This window comes from Orcinus orca, chromosome 7, assembly GCF_937001465.1.
Source record: "Orcinus orca chromosome 7, mOrcOrc1.1, whole genome shotgun sequence".
Classification (NCBI taxonomy): domain Eukaryota; kingdom Metazoa; phylum Chordata; class Mammalia; order Artiodactyla; family Delphinidae; genus Orcinus; species Orcinus orca.
Window position 1 is genome coordinate 47,715,946 of NC_064565.1, and position 17,141 is coordinate 47,733,086.

The 17,141-nt window shown below is 39.0% G+C and overlaps 2 protein-coding genes across 3 annotated transcripts in view; one reads left to right on the top strand and one right to left on the bottom strand.

Moving 5' to 3' along the window:
* PKP4 (plakophilin 4) overlaps nucleotides 1–17,141 on the top strand; it is a 961,933-nt gene that overhangs the window by 580,869 nt on the left and 363,923 nt on the right. The window lies entirely within an intron of this gene.
* Nucleotides 1–17,141, bottom strand: part of CCDC148 (coiled-coil domain containing 148) — a 338,775-nt gene that overhangs the window by 215,629 nt on the left and 106,005 nt on the right. For both annotated transcript variants that reach the window (XM_049712716.1, XM_004276786.3), the window contains exons 5-8: nucleotides 12,470–12,552; nucleotides 12,107–12,258; nucleotides 9,643–9,738; nucleotides 9,386–9,567 (exon numbers count right to left, since the gene is read on the bottom strand). In XM_049712716.1, coding sequence (XP_049568673.1) covers nucleotides 9,386–9,567; nucleotides 9,643–9,738; nucleotides 12,107–12,258; nucleotides 12,470–12,552 — 513 coding nt within the window. The remainder of the gene's footprint in view (nucleotides 1–9,385; nucleotides 9,568–9,642; nucleotides 9,739–12,106; nucleotides 12,259–12,469; nucleotides 12,553–17,141) is intronic.

Consider the following 17,141-nt stretch of genomic DNA (forward strand, 5'->3'; position numbering starts at 1 on the left):
CTAATAAGAACCTGCTGTATAAAAAAATAAATAAAATAAAATTCAAAAAAAAAATTGTGTATTTTCAATAGCATTCAAGATTTAGATCTCATAATTATTATTAGAATAATTATATAATTATAATTAGAATGATTATGAATCAACACTATAAAGTTTAATAACCTATCAAACAATAAAGCAGAAATTACTTGTTATCATTCTATAGCTTTTGCCACATATTGGCTTCAGATCTGACATAGCTGAATGGAGCATCAATTATGTCTCATCCATATGATTAACTCATCCAAATGTTAGAAAATTAAAGCCACAATCTCATCTGAGTCTAAAACAAGCAATTAAACTGTCTTCATGTTACTAATGAAATACAGCCCAAATAGAATCTAAATAGCTTCACAAACATACTGAATAAATAAATAGGTTCGATTGCAGCCAATTCTTAAAAAAATGTGTTAGTAAAAGACAATATCCTTTAAAGGTCTGTTGTCCAAGATAGAAGCTACTAGACACAAGTGTCTTTTCGGCACTTGAAATGTGGCTAGTCCCAATTCAGGTGTGCTGTGGTGTGAAGTGCAAACCAGATTTCAAAGACTTTGTATGAAAAAAAAAATGTAATATATCTCATTAATAATTAAATGCTGATTTACATTGAAATTATATCTTGGCACTATTAAGTTAAAATATACTACCATAATACATTGTATCTTTTAAAATATTTTAATATGGCTACATAAAAATTTTAAATTATGAATGTGGCTCACATCCTACTTCTATTAAATAGCACTGCTCTAGTAGTCAACCCAATTTACCAACATCCTGGTGCATATACATGCTTGAAGTAGTGTGGTGTGAGGGAGAAGCTTTCTATTCAGATGAGCAGAAGAAACTCATTCCTGCTCAGCTATCTACTAGTTCAGAAATTTTGGGAAAATTGCTCATCTACAGCTGCAGCTGTAAAACAAATCTGTGAAATAGAGCTTTTGAAATGGGGTGTATTGAGGATTAAAATTACATGTACTTGTCATGTCATGTAATAGGCACTCAATAAATATCAATGGTTCCATCTTCCCTCTTTATCTTAGATTTTTAAAAATCTGTATTTTTGCTTTATAAGATAGAAACAGTATGTATGCCAAAATTATTTATAATGTTACTACCTGGGGACAGCTATTGTTATTGTTTATTTGGGTGGATAACCTCTCAGTCTTTTTTTTCTGTGGCTAAATGGATGTAACACTTTCAGAGGGAAAGGGAAAAAAAAAAGAGAACCCATGTTATGCAAGCTATTTTGTGGCCTGATTTTTAATTGCACAGCAAATTATTGCAACTACCTGTGCCATTAAAATTCTTTAATATAATTCTTAATGACTGTGGTATTCCACTGTGTGGATATATCATAATTGATGAAGCTATTTGTTGGCTATTTCATCATTTTGAAGATTTTGCTATCACTTAAGAAAGAAAAACAATATTGAACACCCTGAAGCCAACTATTTATTTCACTTCTATGATTATTTCCTTTAAGATTATTTCTAAAGAGACAAAGAGAATTTACACTTATAAAGATATTTGATGACCTATTGCCAGATTGTCTTCCAAAAGTATTTATTCACTAGTCCTGTATAAAAATGCCCATTTCTTCCATATTTTTAAACTTGCATAAATTTCTTTTGTTTTGGGCTTCCCTGGTGGCACAGTGGTTAAGAATCTGCCTGCCAATGCAAGGGACACGGGTTCGAGCCCTGGCCCGGGAAAATCCCACATGCTGCGGAGCAACTAAGCCCATGCGCCGCAACTACTGAGCCTGCATTCTAGAGCCCGCAAGCCACAACTACTGAGCCCATGTGCCACAACTACTGAAGCCTGCGTGCCTAGAGCCCATGCTCCACAACAAGAGAAGCCATGACAATGAGAAGCCCACGCACCCCCGCTCACCACAAGTAGAGAAAGCCCACGCACAGCAATGAAGACCCAACACAGCCAAAAATAAATAAATAAATAAATAAGAAAGATTCTTAAAAACTTCTTTTGTGTTTTACCATTTTATAGGTAAAAATCTGAGTATTTTAAATTTTTTCATTGCTTTGATGAGTAGAGAGGTTTTCAAAAATTTCTCTGTCATTTGTATTTAGAATTACCATCCAGAGTTCCATGGACTGCCATGAGGATATCAATTCACCTCCCAGCATCTGACCATAGAATCTTGCATCCCCACCCGTTACTGTAGTAGATGAAACATTCATGCTTATTCCTCCACTTGTGCACTAAATCTTGTTACTGGATTATTCTCATCGGCATCAAACATACTAATATTTGTCCCATTTTAAGCAAAACAAAAGACAAAACCACAACATAAAAGTCTGACCTTACTTTCTAGCTCTCCTTTGTAAGATAACTTCGCAAAAGAGTTATCTATGCTCATTGCCTTCAATTGTTTCCTCTCATTCACTTGAACTCAACCCAGTTGTGCATCTGTTCCCACTTCTTCAGTGAAAATGGTCACCAAAGACCTCCATGTGGAGCCAGCAGTCAACCATCAGTCCTATTTTATTTGACCTAGCAACATTTACTCAGTGGATCGCCCCTCCTCCTCACGGTGCTGCCCACTCCCTCTTCCCTTACCTTCTGGGACAGCACACTCTTGCATTTCTTTGTATCTCACAGACCTTCCCTCAGTGTCCTTTGTTGGTTACCCTTCTTGCTGACAATGTAATGCCAGCAGACCCAAGTGAAACAGGAGGAAAGGGGGCAGGGCACAACCTTTAAAAGAATGACATCGCCTTTAAGGATATGACATAAACTGGTTAGAACCAACTAGGTCCAAGATGTTGGAAGATTTGACTCCCGGTAGACCTTGAGCCTCGTTATACACACATTGTAATGCATTAGCATATGCTAAATGACACACCCACAGGCACGATGACAGTTCTGAGGCTGACCATAAAAGGCCAAAAAGTGGGTGGTGGCCCAATTCCTGGAAATCCCTGCCCCTTCCCCAAAATAGTTGGAATAATCCTCCCACTTACTAGCCTATGAAATTACCCAGCCTGTAAAAACTAACCATCCCATATTCTGGGGCTGCTCTCACCTTCTGGGACTGACAGCATTCTGTCTATGGAATGTGTAGCTCTCTAAATAAATTCACTTCTTACCTATCACTTTGCTTCTCCCTGAATTCCTCCTGCACTGAGACATAAAGACCCTGAGCTTCATTAAGTCCTGAGACCAGGTGTGCAATCTCAATTGAAAGACCGTGGGTTTGAGTCCCAGCCCATGGATTCATGTCCCAATCCGAGTTTTGGCTGAGTGAAAGTCTCAGCCCGAGTGTTCAAGTCCCAGTCAGAGTTCTGGCTGTGTGCAAATCCTATCTGAGTTGTGCAGCTTCACAAGGAACTAGTCTTTGATCCTCTCCTTTGTCCCTTCACACTCTTTTGGTGATCACATCCAATTTCATGCTGGTGACTCACAAACATGTATCTCCAGCTCAGATTTCTCTCCTGAACTCCAAAGTCATATAACTGACTGCCTTCATAAAGTCTGTATTTGGACATCTGATAGCATCAAATTCAACATGTCCAAACCTGAATGCCTGATTTCCCCCTCTGCTTTGCTTACAATCTTCCCCAACTCAGTTGATGGTAACTTCATCCTTCCAGTTGCTCAACCACAAAATTTTGGACTATTCTGTTGTTTTCTTTTTCTCACATACCTTATTTTAAGTCTGTCAGCAGATGCTGTTGGCTTTACCTTTAAAATGTGTCCAGAAGCTGACTATTTCACACCATCTCCACTTCCTGATGCAGGCCACCCTTATATCCCACCTGGGTTTAATTAACTTTCTAAGGGTTCAGTTTTTTCTTGGCCCTCCTTTCCTCCATCTTAAACACAATAACTGCCAAAGTGATTCAGCTAAAACGTAAGTTAGGTCTAGTTAGCACACTTCCTCACTTCTGCTTCCAGTAGCTTCCCATATCACTCAGAGTAAAATCAGAAGTTTTATAAACGGCTACCAGGCTCTAAATGTCCCACCCTCACCCTTACTTCTTTGACCATACCTTCTACTCCTCTCCCCGTCTATCACTCTATTCCCGCCACACAAGCCTCTTGCCAGAAACATGCCCACCTCAGTAAACACTGGCTAGAACACTCATACCGCATATTTCTGCATGGCTAGCCCTCTCACCCCCTTCATGACGTTCCTTCACTGTCGATCCCTCAACCAGGACTATCCCCAAACTTCTATTCAAATTTGCAACCTGTTGGGACTTCCCTGGCGGTCCAGTGGTTAAGACTTCACCTTCAATGCGGGGGGTTGCGGGTTCCATCCCTGGTCGGTGTGCTAAGGTCTCACAGGCCTGGTGGCCAAATAACCAAAACATAAAACAGAAGCGGTATTGTAACAAATTCAATAAGGACTTTAAAAATGGTCCACATGCAAAAAGAATCAAAAAAACACTGCAGTCTGTCCCCTCCCCCACAATCCCAGCAACTTCTCTTTTCCTCTAATCACTATTGTTCCATAGTACTTATCACCTTCTAATATACTACCGTGGATAATTTACTTACCTAGGGTGTTTATAGTTCGTTGTGTGTCTCCAACCTACCTCATGAGTACAGGGGTTTTTGTTTATTTTATGCCAGTAATTGCTCAACAAATATTTGTGGAAAATATGAATGATAAGTCACTTCTTCCTCTCTTTTGTCCCTTTTCTCTTCTGGCTGTTCAACAATTAATTTTGCAAAGTGTTTTTATATGTTAGAGATTTTAATCTTTTGTGCCTGATATTTGCCAACGTTTCCTATTTGTCATTTGTTTTTTACCCTTATTTTTTTCCTTAAAAAATTCCTTGTTTTTAGGATAGACAGTATATTCACAGGCTTCAAAATTCTAAAGGTATAATAAAAGGGGGGAGTTACAATAAAAATTCTCCCTCACATTCCCCCCCACCCAGGCATCTAGCTTCCATTCCCAAAGGCAACAAATGTTATCAATTTCTGCATATTTTTTCAGACATATAAAAGCAAATATGTATATGTATGTGTTTTACTTTTTCCTGTTTTACACAATGTGTACTGTACATTGTATATAAGGCTTGCTTATTAACCTTATACCACACCTTAATCCTGACCCCTGGAAAGTGTTCCATATCAGTGAATGCTAAGTATTTACTTTTTTTTTTTTTTTTTTGGCCACACTGCGTGGCTTGCACAATCTTAGTTTCCCGACCAGGGATTGAACCCAGGCCCCCGGCACTGAAAGTGTGGAGCCCTAACCACTGCACCACCAGGGAATTCCCTATATCGTTTTTTGTTTTTAATCTGGAAAATAATACATTGTATGGTTGTACAATAATCTACAAAACTAGTTCCTATTGACATTAAGATTGTTTCCTCAGTCTTCAGCTACTACAATGAATAACTAAAAATAAATCACTGTATATTCAAGTATACAGTTGACCTTTTGACAACATGGAAGATGGGTAGGGAGGGAAGGGTTAGGGGCACTGACCCTCAGCACAGTCGAAAATCTGGGGACTATGAACTCTACAAATCCTTCTCAGTTTTCCCTCCCTTTGGTGGGACAGGATGGCTGGAGTTGGGTATTTCCGTCCCCAACATGTAAGGCTAGCGCTGCTGGACTTGTGTATTTTCCTGCCCCCAGGTAGGTTAGGTTCTGATAAAACTGTAGCAATTTAGGCTCCAATAAAATAGTTTCTCCTGAGGGCAGCCTTTGTTAAGAACAGAATGCTCTGGAGTATTTCCAAACGGTTCATTTTCCCCTCCCTCGTCAGAGGCATGAGGGGATTTTTCTCAGATATTCACTGTGGGTACCTGGTAGAACTTCTTGAGGCAAAACGCACAAAAGTGTGCTGACATCCCCCTTAACTAAGGCCCCCTAGAGTTTTTAACTCTCAAAGTTGTCCACAACTCAGCTTCAAGCAATTCCTCAATTATAGTCCAGGTGTTCCTACCCCAACATTGGTTCCCCTGAAGGTTTCTGCTAAACCAGTTTCCTCTCAGGTAATTTGTGATTCTCTGTATCACCTGTGTCTCCAGCTCTGGGGGCAGTGGTTTGCCCTGTGACCTAACTTCTCTGAGGTAGTTAAGAAGAGTTGTTGATTTTCCAGTTTGTTCAGCTTTCTACTCCTCATTAGAGCAGAGTGGCAAATTCTAAGCTCCTTACTTGCTGGACAGAGAACTGGAAGTCCCTTTGATTCTTTAAAGATTTAATACTTGCCTGAGGAAACATCTCGTTATATATTATTAAATGTTTATGTCATTGCATTTATTTAATTTTTTTCTTTATGATTTTCACTGCAGGTAACGTGTTTTTAAAAGGCTTTCTCCACTCCAAGATTATTTAATACTTGTTTTTATTTTTATCTAATTCTTTTATGATTATTTTCTTCTTCACATTTTATGCACCTGGAGTTTACTGAGTCATAAGGAATAAGAGATCTAACCTAACTTTCTAATTCCCTGTTATTTAGTGCTGTCATATAAATAATCCCTCACAGTATAAAAATTTTACCTTTATAATAAATTAAATTATTATAGATATTTTCTGTTTTCTGTATTTCTATTTTGTTCCATTGATCTGCTACAGACATATGAACTTCCTAATTTACTTTGATATTAAAATATATATTTATATTTGGCTGTGCAAGTTTTACCATTCCCCCGCCCTAGTTATTCTTCATTTTGAAGAAGTTATTCTTCACTTTGGGTGATTTTACAAGCTTAATCTTCCTCATAAATTTTGGAATAATGTTGAACAATTCTTCAATTGCAATTGTACTAAATTGACAGATTAATTTCATGAGTCATGGATATTTTGAAATCAAATCAACTATTATATAAAATTAGGAATTTTATACTCAAACTGGTTTAAGACATTAATATGGACTAATTGCCCTTGAAAATTCAGCAGTGAGGTTGGCTTCCCATGCAGTTCAAACACGGTACCAGACCAGTTTCCCCATGACTGTCTGGGCCCTCTCCTCTCCTTGCGTGCTGTTGTCCTTCATTCACAAGATGGCTGCCAGCAGCAACCACAGCCATGTACTTTCCTGGTAGATCCACAGGGAAGAAAATGCACTACCCCTCACAAGTATCTAACAAAAGTTCTGAGCTTTGCCTAGATTTGGACCACCCTGAGCTAATTGTTGTGACCGGGGGGAATGAAGTTATGGACTGGTGCACACTCCCAATCAGGGTCTACCTTTGGATCTGGGGTTGGAGTCATTCCAACCCAAACTGGCAAGCTGCTACAAAATAGGAGGAATTAAAATAAATATTGGGGATTAACCATGATGTCCACTGCCTTTAGCCCAACGAAAATTTCTCACAATTTAAAAATGTCCCCTAGATCTTTCAGCCTTCTTATGTTGTAGCAGTAGGCACCTGTTTAAAATATGCACACACTCACTTGTGCAGGTGTACACATATATGTATACAATCTATGTGAATTCTCACAAGGCCTAATAACTAGAACCAAAAGGGGAAATGGCCTTATCAAAATAATGGCAGATACTGGCAAATGAGAGTCCAGTAAATATTACAACTGAATATATAATTCACTGCGCTAGTTAGAACAGTGCATTTACATGCCTTACTCCCCACCAGCCACAGATTTCTGATGCCTACCACCTCTATTTATTCAAAACAGCCCATTTAGGGACTTCCCTGGTGGCGCAGTGGTTAAGAATCTGCCTGCCAGTGCAGGGGACACAGGTTCAATCCCTGGTCCGGGAAGATCCCACATATCATGGAGCAACTAAGCCTGTGCACCACAACTACTGAGCCTGTGCTCTACAGCCCGTGAGCCACAACTACTGAGCCTGCACTCTAGAGCCCATGAGTCACAACTACTGAGCCTGCGCTCTAGAGTCTGCGAGTCACAACTACTGAGCCCACATGCCGCAACTAATGAAGCCCATGCACCGAGAGCCGCAACAAGAAGCCACCACAATGAGAAGCCCGCGCACCGCAACGAAGAGTAGCCACCACCCGCCACAACTAGAGAAAGCCCACATGCAGCAACGAAGACCCAATGCAGCCAAAAACTAAAATAAATTAATTTAAAAAATATATATATAAGAAATACTAATACTTGTCATATTCATCTTCTTTCATTTCAAAGGAAGAGCCTTTTACTTCTATTGCTAATTTACTATACATGTGTCCCTTCAATAGTTTTCCTTTCTTTTCAGGTATATATTCTTCGGGGAAATTTTTGAGGTCAATATAATAAAAAGCATATTTTGCTACAAAACGTTTCCCAGAAACTTCATATACAGAAAACTACATGAAGTAGACTATTGCTCTGACCCAGGGTGGCATTTCTGGGTTTGTTCATTAAATGAATTTTAATATAAAATTTACACTAGAGAAGATGGCCCTGCTGACACTGAATTTTAAGTCAGTTAACATTATAGTTGTCATTCAGAAGAGGACTGTCATTCTCAGGATACAATCGAAAGTGCATTTTCTTATTGCTATTTGCAGCAACAAGGATGGGACCTAGAGAATACCATACTAAGTCAATTAAATCAGACAGAGAAAGACGAATATTATATACTATCACTTATATGTGGAATCTAAAAAATAATGCAAATGAATCTATATACAAACAAGAAACAGACTCACAGACATAGAATACAAACTTATGGTTACCAAAGGGGAAAGGGAGGGACAGGGAGGGAAAAATTAGGAGTTTGGGATTAACTCATATAAACTATTATACATAAAATAGATAAGCAACAAGGATTTACAGTATAGCACAGAGAACTATATTCAATATCTTGTAACAACCTATTATGGAAGATAATCTGAAAAAATATGTATATATATAACTGAGTTACTTTGCTGTATACATGAAAATAACACAATATTGTAAATGCACTTTTTTAAACTTCAATTTCTAAAAAAAAATTTATAAAACATACTTTGTGTTCACTATAGGGCAAAATCACAGTAGATTACAAGTAACATAATTCCATGGGTATATTTTCCATTGTAATCAATTTTTAGTACTGATTTGTAAATTTCCATTGAAGAAGAGCTTCACATCTTGAAATAAAAATTCATAGTTATCAAAAATTCATGTTTGAAAACTATTTCTTACCTGTGTAGTAAAGAGATAAATAAGAGGGATATTCTCATCAAGTTTCAACCTTATAAAAATCTTTAAAACCGTTATTTCAAGGAAATTACTTTGGAGAAAAAAAAAACCTCTCTATTCAACAAATAGTAAATCTAAACATTTATTGATAGTCATATTCCAGTCACAAAGTATCTATGAAAACAGTAAACAGGAAGTATAGTGACCCCGAAAAAAGTTAAAATTTGGTGGCAAAAATCTAGATAATTCAAGTAGTTTTATTACCTGTATATATCTTCTAACTGCATATCAAAATCTTGAAGTTTCTTTTGATATTTCTCTGTAAAGTTACAGAATTCATTAAGGATTGAAAACTTCAAGTCAGGGTATGGACATTCCAAAGTTTCTAATTCCACGGGCATTTCACTAAGCAGGTTACTTCTTTCTTCTGAAGAATGATCAAGTGTCTGAAAAAAAATTGTATGATTATTTTATTTAATGTAAATGACAAATTGATAAATTACTACCTATATCGCACTTACTTTCAAACTCCAGTCTGAAAGATAATTTTCTATTTTCTGTTGCTCTAGCCTAAGTCTTTCATAGACGGCTTTCAATTGTTTCTTCACGAAGTCAACCTATAGGACATTTAGAACAAGTGGTATGCAAATTATTGATTTATCCAATATTTATATTTAAAGTCACAGGAATTTTTCTCAAAAGCCATTAAATGATGACAAATTAGATAAGGGAAAGTCCCTTTGAGGACCCATGGAAGAGGGTTCAAGAGATGCCATAGCCAAGCAGTGCCCATCAGACAAAGGAGCCTTAAAGGAGCTTCTAGACACATAACCCAAAATGGGCTCAGTCACAGCCACTCTGCACTCACATTTGGATTTTGTTTGTGATGAAGCAGAAAGCTTTCCAGATTGCCTCTGCTTTAATCACCCACTCCTTTCCTTGCATCCTTGCCTCCAATCCCCAGTTGGACATGGATTTTTAATGTTTATTTTTAATTATTATTTATGAAAGCAATATGACAATACTACAGAATAACTGAAAAATAAAGTAAGAAAAATCACCTAAAAGCCTACATCTAGGGCAGCTATGATAATGGAACTTATGCTCTAGTCAGTGAAGATAGTCTTAAACTCATAAAAAGTAAGTAAGAAAATATCAGGAAGAGGTAAGTGAGGTAAAAACTGACTGAGGTAATAGGGAGTGACTGGGTCTTCTCTCATGCCTCTCAGAGGAGAGGACATTTAAGCTAAGACCTAAAAGACAAAAAGGGCCATGAGTAGGACAGAAGAAACAGTGCAAAGGCCTCAAGACAGGAAGGAGTCTGGCTTATGTGAGGAATAGGAAGAAGGCCAGCGTCGGTGGGACAAGGTCTAGTAGGAAAAAGAGGGTGTCACGTAGGAGGTGAGACTAAAGGAGGCGGATAGGGAAATGTACAGGGAGTGTTACCGTGTGCTCGACGTACAGCGAGGCCAAACAATACCAAAATGTCAGAGTTTGGCGCAAAGAAAGGTTTATCGCAGGGCCATGCCACGCGACAGGTGGCTCGTGCCTTAAAAAAACCCAAACTCCCCGAAAGCTTTCAGCAAAGCCCCGTTACAGGAAAGGTGAGAGAGGGGTGTGGTTAGTTGTTGCAAACTTCTTGGTGTCAGATTCTTTGTTTTCTTTTTTTTTTTAGATCCTTTGTTCTTGAGGTCAGGTCATGGTCAGGTCATGATGTTCCTGTAAACCTCCACCAAAACAAAATGTTATTCTCTGTTCTACAGGAAAGGGCAAGGTCCCAAGGCTCAACTTTCGCCCTCCGAGGTCCAGGCCCAGGCTAAGAGGAGAGGGTCCCTGCGCAGCCACTTACCAGACCCAGGAACGTTGGTCCAGCACCCAGTCTGGGTCCTCCAGCCAGTGCCCAGGCCCAGCTGAGGAGACAGATCTCAGCGGGCAGTGCCCTCAGGGCCGGGTCCCCAGACCCTGCCCAACCGACATCACTGAGCGAGCAAGACGCCCAGGGCCCAGCCTGCCCTCAGGTCGCCCAAACAGGGTCGGGACCCACGGACTGCGACGACGGAGACCGCTGCCGCCATTAGGTCTCAGAGGTGGGAATGGAGGAGGTTTGCGGCTGCTTCAAGGCCTGGGCCCGGCCAGTGAGCGGCCGTGGCAGGGGCTCTGGAGCTCCGCAGACGACAGCTGTCCCGGGGCGCCCTCCAGCTCACCGCTGGCCCATGGCCAATGGGCCTGGAGGGTCCGGGGGAGAAGGCTGCGATCCGCCTCTCACCACATTCTCTGCCGCGAGGACCACCATAAAGCTGACTGGTGTCGGAGCGGGACCTCCAACCGCAGCGCTAAGGGTCACTCGCTCGTGGTCGCGCGCTAACGGTTTCGCGCTAACGATCTCTCGATAACAGTTAACGGCTGCGCACCCGCCCCGCCCCTATCGCAGGAGGAATTGTGGGGCGGCAGGAGCCCTGAAGGGATTTACCAGGCGGAAAACTTGATCCCCTCCCCTATGATAGGATTTCAGAATACCCTGGAAGGAGGGGCAAGAATGAAAGCGGGTAGGCCAGTTACGAGGTCATTGAAACATTCTCGGGGAGAAATTAGCATGTTTGGACAGATTCAGGGATATGTTTAAGATGCCGAGTAGATAGAATTTGCTATACCTTCTATTTATATACATAAGGCGTACATGTTTCTTATCTCTAACTCTTCTAATTGGGATAAAAATAAAATATTACATTATTAAAAGTAAAGGAAGGCGTCCCTGGTGGTGCAGTGGTTGAGAGTCCGCCTGCCGATGCAGGGGACACGGGTTCGTGCCCCGGTCCGGGAAGATCCCACATGCCGCGGAGCGGCTGGGCCTGTGAGCCATGGCCGCTGAGCCTGCGCGTCCGGAGCCTGTGCTCCGCAACGGGAGAGGCCACAACAGTAAGAGGCCCGTGAACCAAAAAAAAAAAAAAAAAAAAAAAAAAAAAAAATTAAAGGAAATATACTGACCTCTTCCAGTACTTTCACAGAGTTGGATTCACTGTGCGAGTGTGAATGCTGTGAAATGTGATGCTGTCTGTATTTTAGATCTGCTCTCAATTGCTGAAGAGGATTTATTACATTTTTAAGATATGTGCACCATTGTTCTGATAACTCTTGTTCTATGGTGAAACAAAATTAAATCAAAGCAACACATTATTATTTTAAGTTTCTTCAAGAACAGGTCATTAGATGCAGATTATTTTTGGATTCCTTTAGAAAAACGCAAACAGCAATATTAAAAGAACATGAAGTGTGTGGCCCACTTTCATCTTCAAAACAAAGCTCCCCTTTAAATGTGGAACCAAAAAAGAAAAAAAAAAAAAAACCTACCGAAATTCATAAGGTCAGAAAGACATTCATTTCCAATGTTCTCTTCATTGAGTAAGGATTTTATTTCAGATTCCATTTTACATCTGAAATAGACATTATCTCAATCAATTCTTTTACAATCATAAACATATATATAGGTTTAAAAAATAACTAAAAAAAAATAATAACTAACAGTAGAAACACTCAATCTAATGTGGTTTTATTCACCTGTTCACTAATTCAGACCACATACTAAATTCCTAACATGGATTAGGTACTTGCCAGGACACTGAGATAGAAGCATAAGTGAATACTCCAGGAGAAGTAACAGCGTGAGCAAGGCAAGGACGGGGTACATCCTGGCACTATTTCGGGTGGAGAGAGCTCCGGGCACTGGGAAGCTGCTGAGGGATATTAAACTGACCATGCCAGCTCAGATCTGTGTTTTGGAAAGATTTCCAAGGCAGCAAGATGGAGGATGGGCTAGAAGGAGGGTGAAGAATAAAAGTGGAAGATGAAGAGGAGGGGATCAGGCAAACCTGGATCAACAAGGAGGTTATTTAAAAAGTTCAGAGATGAGGAGGTACTGACCTAGGGAAATGGGAGTAAAAGTATATATTTTTATACACCAAAAACATAATAAATCTCAATAATCTTTTACTATATTATTTAAATATAGTCATTTTAGAGTAAAACTATAACCAGCTCTAAATGGACATCTAAAAATATTGCAGTCTATCCCTTATTTACGGCAGGTTTAATAAAATCATAAAAAGAGTTTTGATTTATTATGACTGTTAAGATACAATATTTTAAATGGTATAAAATAAGAAAATAGCAACAATTACCACACTAATATGATGATTATTTTTATTTTTGCCTATAAGTTTCTAACCCTTGTCTACATGCATGGATATTTTAACTAGTTGTAATTATGGCATATTTACCATTTTATATTCGGGTTTTTCTTTTTTAACTTACTTTAAGATATTTCTAAATAATTTTCATAATTGCCATTTATTTTAGTGGCTGCAGAGTATTTTATATTACATATGTGCCATCATCTTCTAAGCCAATTCACAAATGTGGGACAGTGTTTTGTTTGTATATATAAAGGAGGGGTCCTATTGTAGATGACACTTACTGTCTATTTTTCTAGCATGTGGTCTTAGTCAAAGGTATTTTTTTTAAATTTTATATATTTTATTTTTGGCTGTGTTGGGTCTTCGTTGCTGCACGCGGGCTTTCTCTAGTTGTGGCGAGTGGGGGCTACTCTTCATTGCGGTGCGCGGGCTTATTGCTGTGGCTTCTCTAGTTGCAGAGCACGGGCTCTAGGCACGCGGACTTCAGTAGTTGTGGCATGCAGGCTCAGTAGTTGTGGCTCTCAGGCTGTAGAGCACAGGCTCAGTAGTTGTCGCACACGGGCTCAGTTGCTCCGTGGCATGTAGGATCTTCCTGGAGCAGGGCTCAAACCCGTGTCCCCTGCACTGGCTGGCGGATTCTCAACCACTGCACCACAAGGGAAGTCCCAGTCAAAGGTATTTTTAAGATTACATTTGAAAGTGTTATATGGAGAATAAGTGCATAATAGTGGAGAAAACCCACAAGTTATTTCATAATGGATTTTTAAAAACAAAAATATAGCACTTTAAACCATTTAGGTCAGCCCTCTTATATTTTCAGCATCTAGAAGGCCATAGCAGAACAGAAAAACCAACAGAAGTGGCTTTGTTCATACAGGAGATCAACCTGCTACTGTGCATATAATAATTCTAGTAAGCTCCATCCTGGCTTTGTAGATTAACAACCCTGAACCATCAGACAAGACCAGCCTATTTCTCTAATTGTCCTAATTGCCTAACAAAATCCAGGAGCAAGTACTACACGACTCTGAGACTAGCTTGTGAATGCAGGCTAACGTTCCCAAATTGTGTCCTGTAAAACAGAAACATCAATAAGATGCTAGGAAAAACTGGGAAATGGTGAACTAAACAAATCAGACAAGTTTCCATAGTGCAGGATTTCTCAGAAACTTGATTATGCTAAAGTACATTGAGGTTCTCCAAAAAGGGGATGAAATATGAAGTATTTTCCTAATTTTTAGGATGATGAAATTCATTATTCTCCATGGAGTATCTTTTTTTTTTATTTTTAAAAAAAAATTTTTTTTTCCATGGAGTATCTTGAAGAATATTTCTGTTTTGTAGAATATGATTTAGGAAATATAGATAAAAACTGCGATGCACTCAAGAGCATTAAAATAGTAACTCTGGGGAGGAAAACCCTGCCTGTTCACCACTGACATGTAGACTCAGTCCCAGGTGTTCACCAAGTCAGAACTCTGCAGCACAGACAACTGTCTCCACATCTGAATAGGGGACAAATGTAAGGCAACATTCCATATCCAGACCTGCCAACTTAAGTACCTCCTACTGTTACTTGGCCTGTCCTCTGGTACCACTGAATCTGATGATGCTACAAAAATTCTCCTGAGATTTTGTGTGACTGTTTGCCTAGAGGATATATTAATCCACTTCCTAGATATGCCCAGTTGCAATGCAACCACCTGCCTGGTGAGGACATTTTTGAACTCTCAGGACTCTACTTTCATACAGGTCCTCGTCCTCCCAGGATGCTGCCAAAGTTCTAGGTGTAGTACAGTCAGTATCCTCAGAACATCAAAAATTACCCAGAGCTTCCTAGGATTTCTAGGGTACACTTAGTTACTAATTTCGGCAGAACAAGGAAAACATGGGGCACTGGAGACTGGTAGAATCAAAAGCCATTTATGCAAACAATAAGCAAAGGGGCATGGATTGTGAAAGGCAGAGTAAGAGAGGATGTTAAAGTTCCTTAGTGGAACTAACAGCCAGGAGATCAGCAGAAAATTAGGGCACCAGAGCAGGCTGAAGGCCAGAGCCATATCCCTCCAATAAGGAAGGAACTCAGCAGTTCAGACAGCTTGGTACCTCAGACTAGCTATTTGATCTGCTTCTCTCTCTTTTAAGAGTCTGTCCCAAGCTGTGTACCACAGAGGGCAGAGAGGGAAATCTCACAACTGTTGGCTAAGGAATGAATCAGAGCGAATTCTCAGATGGCCTGAGTCACACAGTTATGAATACTGACCTCAATTTCATCTTTAAAGACACTTTTCCAGACAATATTTAATTGTTGTTGGTAAAGCTCCATGATATATTCTGTATAAAGGTGATACTTTAAAAATAAAATTGTAAGAGACCACATATATTTCTAACAGAAACTACAATAAAAGTAGTAAGGCTTACAAATAAATCCCTCAAACTTTATTAGTCAAAAGTTCTTATTAAAATAATAATTGCAATTCTTTACCACATGGCCAATATAAATAACTTCCTCTTTAATTTCAAAATCAGTCACTCTGAAACAAGGAAGAAAGCACTCCTGGCAAAGTGTATCAAGGTCTTCAAGGGGTATAGTTTGGAAAGCATAGTAAATATAATTTTATAAATTTAAATATTAAATTCTATAAATTTAAAATGTAATTTTATATTTTGAAATTTTAATTGTCTAGTTTTCTTACAATAGATTTTAAAGAATTAAGGTTTGGCAAATCCTTTTTTTTTTCCTCGTAAGCCTAGACCATTTAGATCTCAGGTGATGTGAATGGAACCCTATGGAAAAAAGAAAAAGCTGCACAGCTCCAAGGTCAGCGAGCACAGGAGTTAAAGGCAAGTGATTCAATACCACCTCCACAAAAACTAGCTGGTTTACCTTATGCAAATAATTTTAATCCTTTAAACCTCAAGGTTCTCATCTGTAAAATGGGATAACAATGATACCTACTCCGTAGGGTCACTGTAAATGAAACAAACCATGTAAAGTACTTAACATACGACGGCATACACTAAGTTACCCAGCAAAAGGCAGATGTCATTGGAGGCCCTTACCTGCTGGGGACCTGAAATTCGCAGATGGAAGTCTCTTATGGTGATGAGTAAGAATATTTTACTTTCCATCTTTTATTAAAAGGGAATGTAGATTTTAAAGATTGAGAGACACTGATAGAATTTAAACTCCTGATTTTCTGGTGGTCCCTAAATTCTCGAACTTTCTAGCCATTTCTCGAACTTTCCTCCTATCACTAATAGTTTTTAATTTCACTGAATACACATTGTAATTAGCCTACATTCTAGAATAACACAGAAAGTTATCTTGGAATTCTTTTTTTTGTCTAATTTTCAACCCTTACAAGTTTCAAGACATAACGTTATTACTTGAATATTCCTCATTTCCATCGCCTTTGTGTCATTCCAGGTCAGCCAAAAGAATTACTTTCCATAATGAAATCTATGTGCCTCCTTTATCTCGCTCAAGAACAAGGTATATACACGGTAAGAAGGGTGTGGAACAGCCAAGATAAAAAACTTTCTCCAGCATCCTTACATTTGAGCCTGCATCAGTGAGCACAATAATTAAAACTTCCTAATGGCTTTTGTTTTTATCATATTTCAATTATGCAAATCTAAAAAAAAATTTCCAATGGGCTCAAAAGTTCTCTCCATAAAAGGTGACATTTTGAGGGATAAAATGGGCCTGATTTGTTTCTATAGTGGAAGTATGAATGACAAAGTCTATATAATTTTGTTTTTCTCTGTTTTAAGTTATGTAATGATGTAAAACTATTTCCAATCATGAGTCTTTTATGTCACATTTA